Genomic DNA, 12,872 nt, shown 5'->3' with positions numbered 1-12,872 from the left:
GAAGGGGAAAAAAAAGGGGTATGAACTGAAAAAAAATAAAATAACAGTCCATAGTTGCTTGAGTTACAGGAACTTTCGAAGAGTCGTTGGTGCTTCCTACTGAACCATTCCACGAGGAACTCGTGGACGATAGCCGTTAAGAAGCTTATGTTCATATAAAAGTTGATTTTGGATTGTCAAATCATCATGCGTGTGAATCTTCTATACATTTCTAAGACGATATAATCACTATATCTAATAAATTTAAATTAAATGATTATAATTTAATGTATATGATGAAGTTTATATTAATGCAAATACTTAAATATTTTACATTCATCATCGAATTTAAATAATAAAATTTAAAGCGTAATTCATCCTACTTGTTCAAAGATATAAAAAATATTAAAATCCTTGAGGCATCTTTTTGTTTGTTGAACGGCGAGCATCGAGTCTTTAGTTATGATCACGTTAGTCACGGTGTCTTTATCTGGGTCCCCAATTCGATGCCTTGATGGCTAGTACTACAACACCTTGTCTTTTCTTTTCTGAATTTTCTAATAACCATCATTTCTTTCTTTAAATTCTTCCGAGTGAATGTTACTCTTTTGAACTGGACACTTTTCCAGTTCGTAAAGCTTCTTGTTTATTGGTTGGATCTAGGCGTAACTAGTGCCTCATATAGAAAGTTTATTTTAGCCTTGTGTCACCCGATCTAGCCTATCTTGAAATTATGTTTTTCAAAAATATATTAAAATATTTTTTTATTCTTAAATTTATTTTTAAAATCATAGAAAACATTCATTTAATATTTTTTCAAAATAAATACAATTAAAAATATATTAAAATAATAATTTTTCATATTTTTTTCAATTCAAAATCAACGAATCAAAATACACTTTACAAATAATTATTTTAATATTCTTTCCAAACAAAGAATAATTTGAAAAACATAAATGAATTAGTGTTGGTTCGAATAAAAAAACATTTTTTTCTTTTTGAAACACAGTTTACGTTGACAAACGGGCGCGAGCTTGAGGCGAAGCCTGATTTATTCAACAGAAAAGAAAACTAGAGATGCCTCGGGCTCTATTCTCTATTGAGAGACTTGTCTAACTCGAGAGGTTCAATTTTCCTTGCCGATGTCGACGCTTGTACTGACGTAGACCGGGGAAATGGAGGTGTTACCGGAGTCAACAATAGATGTTATCCTTTTCTTTTCTTGGCTGATTTCATGGCAGCTTGCGCTATTTGTATAATATTGTTCCAGTAGATATTTAATGGGGTAGTGGAAAGCAACAGTGGCAGTCAAGTCACCCAAGTGGGTTCGTTGCATCAGCTGAACCAGTTTTGAAACTTTTAATTGCGTAGCTCGGCTAACCAGTGCTCGGGCCATCACCAGACCCCAGTCAGGGATTCAATTGTTAATGTTGAGTGGAAGAGCACATTGTTCAAGTTTCATTTTTTTATTTGCAGTTCACGGTCGAAGGAACAATCTCTGTTGCTCGATCAGGGAGGTTCTCGACTCCATGTAATATATAAATTATGAACCAATGGGTGGAAGCAAGATACGTGTCTTGGTTGATCAGGACCTTGTCAAGGGAAATAAAACAAATTTATATCACTATTTCCTGTTAATTTATTCAAAGAAGTTGATCTAAATTAAGAAGCTGACCTATTGACATGATTAAACCATCGATAAAATATAATTAAGAGATTTCAAATGGGTTAAACTCTAAACCCTACATGAGCAACTTGGTATCTAACCACATACTGCAGTACAATATGTACGACTTGAAAATTGATTCAGTTTAAGATTTGTATTATGAGATTGAAGCACTTATCTGAGTGACCTAATTTTTTAATAAAAATATATAAAAATAATATTTATATATTGAATAATCCATTAATTTATTAGTTATAATAATCTGATTTATCATTTCTAATTAAGATAGTTGGTGGTTGTTATCCGCATAAAAAAATGGTAAAATAAAAGGCTGGATAAAAAAAATGAAACGAAAAAAAAAGAAGAAGAATCAAACACGTAAACGAGTAAATAAATAAATAAATAAATGGATATCCAGGGTATATTTTATTATAAAGGATACTTGTATTTTCACACGCTTTCTTTGTATTTTCTTTTATCGATCATGGCTCGATACTCTTTATCGATTGACCATATCTATGATGAACCCGGTTCAGGGCATTGAATCCGGACTCATGGCGCCGAGAACATGCTCATAGCGTTAGGAACATGTCATTTGGTGAAGGGAACAGTTGCTACGTGACAAGACCTTGAGCGTCAATGGAGATGTTAAAAGGAGATTTATTTAAATCCCATACTCGTAGTTGACAATACCGAAATCATATTCTTATAGCGCACTTGAATTAATTTCTAGGAATTTTTTATATATTATTTTAAAATAAAGTCAATGGTTGAAAATTAAATTTTAATCGGTCCAAGTCTAAATTGCAAGTCAATCCTTTTTATTTTTCCAGATCAAATATGCTTTTATTTTATATTTTTTTTTAGCTCGAACCAATTTATATTTTATATTAATATATCACTGTGTAAAATGATAAGGGGGGAGTATATGCAATAAATACGACGACGTGGTCGATGCCAGAATGTTAAAGCATGCCATCAGTGATCAAAACAAGTCATGGATAGCAGGAGGGTGTAGGACCATGATCAAAACTAGAAATCTCAAATGCATAAAACATGACGAATGAGGTCCAATCTACATTTATTTTGTTACTCAGCTAATTTGTCATCATTCAATGCACCTCGACACGACAAGTCATTAATGAAAGACAAGAATAAGTTAATGCAGGCAAGAAAAAGAAAAAAGAAAAAAAGAGGAAGAGTAGGTATATATTTTTTTTAAAATAAAATCTCGAAATCACCCTTTTCAAATGCACTTCTAGTTTTACAAATGGAGAGTATTTTAAAATAATAATTTACTTGTAATTAAAAAAACTAATACGAACTCCAAACTACAATCAAATACAGAAACATAAGAACTTAATATCAGGTTTTCAAAATAAAAGGATCAATTAACGATTCTCCAGGGGGGAGGGAAGAGACCAGGCATGAGCCTTTGGATTTCTTTTCCTTAATTTTTTTTTTTTTTGAAGTCATCTCTCGGAAGACCAACGAAGATCATTTTACCATCATGGGGTTCCAGTTTTTGAGCCACGCTAAGATTTGGTGTGGTTTTAGGGTCCATGAGAAGTTGAGAACCGGGCTGCCAGTAATTTGAAACTTCCTCCTCCTTCGAGGCCATTGGATATCTTCTCATCAGCACCATTTCCTGCCCTCATTAGCAAAAAGGCCCACCCATCCCGTTCCGTGTTTAAATTGGGCTGCCCTGGCGGCATAATAGCAGCCCCTCGTACTTGAAGACAGCTGGTTCAATTTTCATCTCAAAAATATTTTGTGTGGTGTTTGTTATTTTTTAAAATATTTGTTATTTTAAAAAATATATTTTTTTAATATTTATTTTTAATATTATCATATTAAAATAATTCAAAAATACTAAAAATATTAATTTAAAACTAAATAAAATTAAAATTTTGATAAAAATATAGATTCAAACTCACTCTTAAACACTTCCACAAACCATATTTAGGAAAGATGTCAGAAAATGGAGAAGAATTGGTACTTAAGTAATGGAAAGGATGGAGATCTTTTTTTTTTAAGAAAATATTTTACAGCAGAGAGTTAAAACATAATTTTAATTAAAAAGAAAAAAAATATGTAAGGCATATTAAATGTTAGGATGAACAAGAGGTGTAGGAAATGAGTTATAATTCCGAGAAAGAAATAAAAAATAAAAGCCTTTATCCTTACCCCCACCCTCCCTCGCTCAAGGTTAAAAAATAATCTCCCTGGGTTTAGATTTTAATCCCCTTTACTGTTTTTCTTTTTTCACCCTAAAATTGTTATTATTATTTTTTAAAATTTAAACCCATTAATTCAATACCAAATATGTTCATGGGATTGAGTTTGGCTGGTATCCTATAGAAGAGACAGAAGAGAAACGGGTATTGGTTGATGGGATAAAGACAAAATTGTAGAATTAAATCTACGTTTGAATTAATTTTTATTTTTTCAAAACAGAAAATAAGAGTGTATTTCTATTTGTTCCAAATTCAGCAATGAAGTCGTGGTAGCTTCAAGTATACACAAGTACACAAGAGCCATTCACAGTTTAATTAACTGTGGTTATTCGAATCCTCGAAAGCCGAAACATAGCAATAGTACTTATTAATTAGAGCCTGTTGGACTCCCTTTTCTTCGAAACAAATTAAATAATTACTTAGAGGACGGGCAAGGAATCAATTCATGGGACAAAAGGAAGAGGCTGAGGGATTAGTATGGTTGTTAGACATGACCGGAATAATACTAATTCAGAAAAGGATTCGGCTATTAGATAATTACGACGACGACGACGATCTCATATCAGAACAATGCTCTTATCGCTTATAATTAAATATAAAAGACATCTGTTTTTTGAAGAAATGTTTTTTAAAAGGCTAAAATAATCTATTACGTGGTTCCATGGCAATACTTTCTCGTCAATAAAAACGTCAATCATATAGCATTACCCACACTCTTTGCATAGAGAGTCATGATGATGTCACTCATCTTATATTGATGGAGAAAAAAAATCTCAACATCCAACAAATATTTTATTAAAATAATAAAACTTACCGTATAATTCTATATCTTTTAAGAGATCTACAATGTAGAGAGCTTGAATACACATCATCATATTACATTTTTATTAAAATAATAACATTTTTTTATTAAACTAATCGGATTTAATTAAATTAAGTGAATATTTAAAAGTTCATTTGGGAAATTTTATTAGATGAATTAATTTTATCAGGCCAGACAGAAAAACTCGTCAGAGAGATAGGCTAACGAGAATTGATGCTGTCGTGGAATTCGACAGTTCAGACAGTGACAACTTGCACGCAGATGCGAATTCTGCACCGCAGACATTGACGGCCTGCACGTGAATACGAATTTGACAGCGTGCAATAACTTGTGTAAGTCGTTGGTTCAACTTGGCATGATTTAAAACTTGAATGAAAGATTGTCCAAAGCATACAGCAGATTAGTAGCAAATACAGCAAAGATTGGCAGCTGGGGTTGCCAAGTGGACATGCAGAATATGAGTTAGTGATAGTTATGAATATTCAAGATCATGAATCATAGGAGCTGAAAATGTAGGGGCTGATTAGGGGTTGCTCTCAACCCACTAAGATTATGGGGGGAAACTATCCACTACTTGATAGATAATAGGGTCACTTCATGAGTGAACATGGATGAGATAGTATCTCACTATTTTCTTAAAAGTAAGAGTGGGAATTGTGTCTTGTAAATACTTGTTTATAAATACTTGTTACAGCTCTTGGTTGAAGAGAAGCATGTGTGGGGCATGTTCAGCATGTAGGGGCATGCAAGAACATGTAAAGTATGAATTAGAGATAGCTTAGCATAGCATGTAATCTTTGTGCATAGCACATATACGAATTTATATATAGTTTTTTTTTATTTATGAGATCAATAAAAATTAAAAAAGAATTCTTATAAAGCTTGTTGTGTACTTTGATTATCTTATTTTATTTGTAAATTCTATTTGCTTAGTTATTAGATAAACACGAATGAAATTAGTGAAAAAAGACTGAGTCAAGTGAGGCGGTAAGCTGCAGCATAAATTTATTTATAGAACAAAAAATTACCCGAGTAACTAGTGATAGCTAGCAAACACTCATTAAAAATCCAATTAAAATTAAATTATGAACTATGAATTTTCCGAATCAACATGTCGAGTTACTCCAACTTTAACAATTATGACTGTTCGTTAGAAAGAGTTGAAGTTCAGGAAAGTATAAAATGCTGGAATGCTTTTTCCACGCCTGGCGTACTATCGTTCTTCGCGTGCATGTTCCATGCTTTCCTATTTTTTACTCTCGCTTTTCTTTTACTTGGAAAATTCTGCGTGGCAACCAAGGTGACAGACGTTATTTTTCAATTGAGTTTTCTATTCAGTCAAGTCAGTTACTATAACTAACAAGTTTTGAGTTGTAAAATTAATTTTTTTTTTTAATATTAATTGCTCCTATTATATTTATTATAGAGATAAAGTAACATGCCTCAAGGATATAACAAACCCTTAAAACTTATAAATAACAATTTATATAAGTATTTTAAGAATTTCAGTTATTTTCTGATAAATATAAATAGAAAATCTATAGAGAAAAGTAAGAAGAGAAAAAAATTGTTTTCTAATTTAATTTTTACCAATACCAAACTGATATTTATAAAAAAAAAAAAATTATTTCAAACCAATATGTTTGTATAATTTAAAATCAACCCTTCATACATGTTTATATATATATATATATAAAGGTCTTTTTGTTTATCTACCTAATAGATAATCTATTTTATAACATTTTCTTATTCATTTAAGATTTTTATAGTGTCTTAATTATAATAAACTCTAGGAATTATTTTCTGTTGTTGTTGAGATGGAATACGTAAGGGATTGCGAGACTAATAATAAAGCTGGGAAAGCTTTTTAGGTTTCTCAGCAGGGAAAGAAAGAGAACACTCGCAAGGCATTCTTTAACGTCCTGCAGAATTGATTTTTCATGGTTAGGTATTAAGATGCTTGTCCTTTAAAATCATTTTTGTCCTCTCTTTAACTCCCTCACTCGTTGGAGCCTTCCGATCTCAAATCGACAGGTAGAGCTGTTATGGAGGACGTCAGCTTTGAATGAGGCGCTCCAGTTCGAATGAAACTCCTCGGGGGGGAGGGGGGGGGGGATTTATAGCGACGGATTGCTCGGAAAATCATATAAATTAAATGCATGTCATAATTGTTAGATTTCGGTTCAAAAACAGACACGGAGAAGAATTTGTGTTCTTAGATCAACTCTTATGTCACAAGAATTAAAATAATAGTGTTTTTTTTCTTGATATATATTTAATAAGACTTGACGGAGTCAACAAAAACACTCGAATCACAAATTAATAATTAATTCATTTGAGTTGTTTATTCAACTCTATTTGAGCATAACAATTATACTTGCTAAAGACAAATCAAGTGGCGGGGCATGCATAATTTGGATCTTGGCCATCAAACACTGAATTGTTACCCTCAGAAAAGATGCACCCACATATAAGCGGCGATTTTTCTTGCACGAGGAGCGAAAAATCTAAAGCTGGAAAATTTAGAGCACCCAAAGTAGAAGCATTAATTGCATTTCATTAATTTCTTTCCACTTGCTTGCGTCCAATTCAAAGATGAAAGGCAAGAGAGACAACAAGAAAAGAGGAAGAGAAAGTAGCATACATCATCACGTGACTATCACGTGGCTAATCTTATCCTTTTCTTAAGAATCTTAGGACTACTGTCCACAAATTATTCATCAGATGCCACCATTTTACCCCACTCTAGCTGCTGTGGGCCTAAATATCGCCCCGACCCACGCACAAGAAAAAACCACTCATCGGGAAAGGGCTCGCTTGATGACCGGTGCCAACATAGCTGGTGCACTTAAATGGGGCAAATGCCCTTCAGTTCTTAACGTTTCCACGGTATTTTCGCCACCCAAATGGTTCTTCAAATACTCGGCCACTGATGCTGGGACAGATACATCCTTCGACGTCTGGATTATACAGCATGGTACTTTGACTAGGCCTAGTATCCCTCTTAGATCACTGTTAAAAACGGTCCTTGACACAAATAATGTAATATCTGGTCTCATATTGAAAAGGGTCCGAGTAAATTCTCTGACAGCAAGGGGTACATCAGCTCCAACTGCTAATGGTGCAAAACCATTGACCCAAGCCTCATAATTAGCCTCCATCGCTTTAAAAACAGACTCAATTTCCTCTAGCTCAAATCCTCCATGGTAATCTTCATCATTCAGAAACCTGATTGCGTAAAATGTCAAGAAAAAACTTGGGTCAATAAACCGATTTCTCAGCTAAATCTAAATAAACCACTGATTAATCGCACAGGCACACACAAAAATACCAAGTCAATGTTTAAAGATCAGAAAAAGAACACAACTTTTTTGGGTAAATGCAAAATTGGGTATATGAAGCTTTTACCTTGGTGATGCTCCGATGAGAATCAGCTTGATGAAGAGCTCCGGACGTCTAATGGATGCCAGTATACCGATCATAGCAGAAACAGAGTGTCCCACATAAAAGCAGCGGTCAACGCCAAGAGTGTCAAGAATGTTGAGCAAGTCATCGACATAAGCTTCAAGATTAGTGTAGCGTCTAAAATTGAAATAATCAGGATTGACACTACCAGCACATACAAGATCAAAGAGGATTACACGATAGTATGGTGTGAAAAAGGGGAGAATGCGTTGCCAAGCGGATTGGTCAGTGCCAACCCCATGGGCAAAGACCAGAACTTTGTCACCTTGGCCTTGAACACGGACATTGAGAGCGTCTAGGATGAGGCTACTCATTTATGAAAGAGAGAGGTGATAAATGGGGTTTCGAGGAATAGAGACAGCGTTTTCTGATAGAGTGAAAGATGCTATTGGAAATAGGGAGGGAGCGGCCACTCTCTTCTGTGGCGAGTACATGTATGAAGGTCAAGGAGTGGGGCTGTGCAGGCGTAGGTGTGCCGGGTGGTGTTGGTTTGCAAGCATGGATAAGTGCTATTTATATAGCTACGTGGACCGTACATGTTAGGACACAAAATGTAGGATAGCGTTGCGAGTCATTTTTTTTTGGATCGGTACGGTTGTCACAAAACTCCTAGTTATAATTTTGAGATTATCATTTGAAAGAAATTGTTTTTCTTAATTTATTATATTTTAATAAAATATGTGTTTTTAGAATTACTTTAAAAAATATTTATTGTTACTCATTTTTTATCTCAAGAATTGAAGATAGTATGTATCATTTTTGAATTGAATACAGGAGTGTAGCTTATGTTTGCTTCAAGATTGACAATAATAAAAAAAAAAAATTGTTGAACTCTGTTTGAGCTTTTTTCTATCCTTTTTATCCTCTCTTTGTTGCCAAAATCTTCAGGTTTCTTAGACTGACGAGGAGTCTTCATAATGCTAAATTTATTTATTCTTTATCTTGTTTTTAAAGTTGGATAAATTCCTCAAAATTCGCACTAAAAAATTGATTCTGCTGTTGCCGTAAATTTTTATTCCAACTTTGGTTCTGATTCTAACTTGATTTCATACGACATCTGACTATCCTATCTATATTCTATCACTCATGATATGGTGAAGAATTGACCAACACCTTTATTAGGTCATAAGGCTTACTGTTTTTATAGTAGACTCTCGGTCAGATTAGGAAACCCTTTTTGACCAACCATATTGTGGCCAAATTCTGTTTTTTAAAACGATTTTATCTCACTTTGAATCCTTCATCAAAGTTGTATTCCAGGACATGTAAATGAATTTAGGCTTTTGAATTACTTGATTTCGATATCAAAAGCTCAATATATTCCCGTTTGAAATCTAGCATGAAAGCAAAACATCCTGTCGCGATAAGGTTTCCAGCTGAGTTTGTTTGCAATTCTATTCTTCAAAAATTTTATCTAACTGTGGATTTTTTATGAAAGTTATAATCCTATACGTGTAGATGAATTTTGATTTTTGAATCTCCTAAGCTCAAGATATTCCTGTTTGAATATCTACTATGAAAGCAGAGAATCCTGCCGCGAGAAGAGTTTAGCCCAAGTTCGCAGGTCTGATTCAAAGGATTAAAGGCCATTTTGAAGGATTTTTTTTACCAAAGACTAAATTGAAAATTTCTAAAATGAGAAATTTAATTGAAAGTTAAATTAGAAGGATATTGGCTGGGTTTTAAAAAGCTAGAGAGGGGAATGAATCATCATAAAATGACAAGATTTCCACCACGCTGAATAAGAAAAATAAAACTTTGTAGCATGCACACCTCCCTGTCTGCAATTCTTTTCTTTTTTTTCAGCACAGATATCCAAGCTATCTTTTTTTCTTTTATCTACAAACCATGTTTTTTTTACCGCAGTTCAAAGGAAACAGTTGGTGCTTCATGGTCCCAGCTATGAAAGGATAAAAAAGAGTCGCACCATCCTTTAATTACTTGAAAGAAATCACTGATGATCATAGAATCGGAATTAAAGTATTTTAGATTCCTATTTTTGCTTTATTTGATCACCATAAAGTACATCCTAGAATTAATGTGATATTTATTTCCTAAATAGAGTTATATGTTAGGCTATACAAACCTCTTTTGCTGGAAGACAATAAAGGAAAAAATAAGAAAAGAAAGACAAGAGAAAAAACACAAGAAATGCAGCTAGTAAGAGAGAAAAAAACATAGAGAACAAAGGAAGTGTCTTTCCTTTATTCTTACATTACTATAAGATCGGGAAGGCAAGTAGTAAAACAGAAAGAAAATACAAAATACAAAATAAAAGGAGAGAAAAAAGAAACATGTAGGGATTGTCTTTTGGTCTTTACTCTATTTTTCTACAAATAAAATATGCAGAAACAAGGGAGAAGAAAGTGCAAGAACCAGTAGAGAGAGTAATGAAGATGCAAATGAAAGAAAAAATAAGAAACAAACTCAAATACAAAATAAAATGAAAAGGGTTGAAATAGACAAACACAGACCGATCAGCTATCACGCGTTCAACGTTGCTGCAACTTCTTTGTTTCTGCCTCCAGGTTTGTCATTCCTAAAATCTACACTAATCCTTAGTGCATTTGATATTGTTCAAGTGAAATTTAATTCACTTGAACAATGATCAGCTAAGGCATGCGTGAGGAAACTCACGCCTACCTTTGTGCCTAGCCAGGTCACTAGTTTAGGCCAGTAACCCGACTAGGCCAGCTCGGTTCAACCTAATCATATGGAGCGAGTTAGACCCAGTCCCCTAAAAAAGAGAGTAATACCGCTACTTTTTTTCATATATTTACTTTCCAATAAATTTTTTGTATTTTTATATTATAAAAATACAAATCTTATATTTAGAATACTTGGTTTGCAATGCAATGTAACAAATATACATATATATTAAAATAATGTTTTCATGCATACGGTCAATACCCTAATATATTTTGAATATTTTATATATAAAAAAATAAATATTTAAATTTTTAAAAATGTGTTTTAGCATGGATTTTTTAAACACAAAAAAATTATTTTCTTCTATTTCTGGATTTTACAACATGTTTATAAAATTCCAAAGAGTATTGACCAATATTCTAAAAAATATATAAAAATCTTATTTTAGAGGGGAATTCGTCAATTATTCACCATTAACGTTTGGATAAAAAACATTTAAAGGGATGAATATCCAAAATATTATTGGAAATAACTTGTTATATAATGTTTGGATAAAGAAAACTTAAAGGGATGAATATCCAAAATATTTTTGGGAATAACTTGTTATATTCATTGTTAATATGTGGATAAAGCAACTCTAAGCGGTAAGTATCCAAAATATTTTTTTAGGAGTAATAAGTAATCACACATCCTTGAAAGAAGTCTTGATTATAATTAAGAACATTGCAATTTTTGACCTCACGGTTTACGATTCGTGGGAGTATGAAACACTAAGACAAAAATAGACTTTTAAAGCACTCTTTATTTTCTTAGATTTCTAAATTTTTGTCCCTCCTCCTTGTGATTTACGAGTCACAAACTCGTGAAATATTAAGGGAAAAATAAGTTATTAAAGCATATGGAATCTTTTTAGATTTCTATCTTAATAAATTTAGTTTGAATCAAATATAAATTTTAAGAGATCTATATTGATTCTTCTTAGTACTTTATAGACATATCTAAAGGTATAATCCATATTGGCCAAAAATTCTTACTTTTAGACTTTGAACTCAAATCCATTCATCATAGCAAATCTATCCTAAAAAAACTAATTAAGAGAACACACCAACACCATAACAATTAGAAGGCAATCCAAATATCAAGCAACTTACCTTAGGTAGGGTATAATAGGGGTGCTAATACCTTTTTTTTATGCAACTGGTCTGATGCTTTAGAATCTCAGAAAGACTAGTTAGGATTCATAATGACTATAATACTAGGTGGCGACTCCCTTATTCACAAAAAGAAGACAAAAAAATCAAAATCAATAGAGGGTTGCCGCTCAGCTGCGAGGGCGCGATGATATTGATGCAGTCGGGTCCCACAAATCATCAACTCGAGACTCGTTCTATACCGAGTAAAACAAAAAAATTAATTATAAGTTTTTCTTTATCAAACACAAAATATAATATCATTTTAATTAAAAGAATCTTAAAATAACTATTTTTTATATCCTGGGTAATATATGGACCGACATAATTTAATAAGTTTGGTTATATCTTTTTGTTAATTTGATTTGTGTTGGAGTACATGCCTTAACATAAATCTCAATTCAATATGTGTGTGTGTGTGTGTGTGTGTGTGAGAGAGAGAGAGAGAGAGAGAGAGAGTAAAATCCAAACTCAAAATTGTTATATATATGTTTAAATAAACACACAATTTGGACACGAAATATTATTTGGGAACACTTGAGAATCATTACATATCTGGGCTTTTGTCCCTGATTCGAGGTGTGCCTGTAATGTTACTGGGAGCTTTTTATTCAGGCAAACACAATGGGGCTGACCTCCCTGATGACATTGCTGTCATCCTTGCACCATATCCTTTAAATGAAGAAAAATATATGCAAATTATATTACCCTCAAGGACCTTTTATTTTCAATCCATCTGCTTTTTTGATTTGATGATGGATAAAAATTGGAATGCCCATAGTGTTGTCACCATTATTCTCACTATATTATTGGCCCCTAATATGGTGCAAGTGGTGCGAGTTTTATTAATGTTTTTAGGTATT

The 12,872-nt window shown here is 32.9% G+C and overlaps 1 protein-coding gene across 1 annotated transcript; it reads right to left on the bottom strand.

The window, feature by feature from the left end:
* Positions 1 to 7,178: 7,178 nt before the first annotated feature.
* On the bottom strand, positions 7,179 to 8,673 carry LOC105107586 (probable strigolactone esterase DAD2). The gene is made up of 2 exons (XM_011001567.1): positions 8,114 to 8,673; positions 7,179 to 7,933 (listed from the first exon to the last, which is right to left on the bottom strand). The coding sequence occupies exons 1-2, from the start codon at positions 8,482 to 8,484 to the stop codon at positions 7,504 to 7,506; spliced, it is 801 nt and encodes a 266-aa protein (XP_010999869.1). The 5' UTR covers positions 8,485 to 8,673; the 3' UTR covers positions 7,179 to 7,503.
* Positions 8,674 to 12,872: the final 4,199 nt, after the last annotated feature.

Source organism: Populus euphratica, unplaced genomic scaffold (genome assembly GCF_000495115.2).
Source record: "Populus euphratica unplaced genomic scaffold, PopEup_1.0 scaffold267.1, whole genome shotgun sequence".
Taxonomy (NCBI): Eukaryota; Viridiplantae; Streptophyta; class Magnoliopsida; order Malpighiales; family Salicaceae; genus Populus; species Populus euphratica.
Note: the sequence above shows the minus strand (reverse complement) of the source record. Positions and strands in the feature narration are given on the sequence as shown.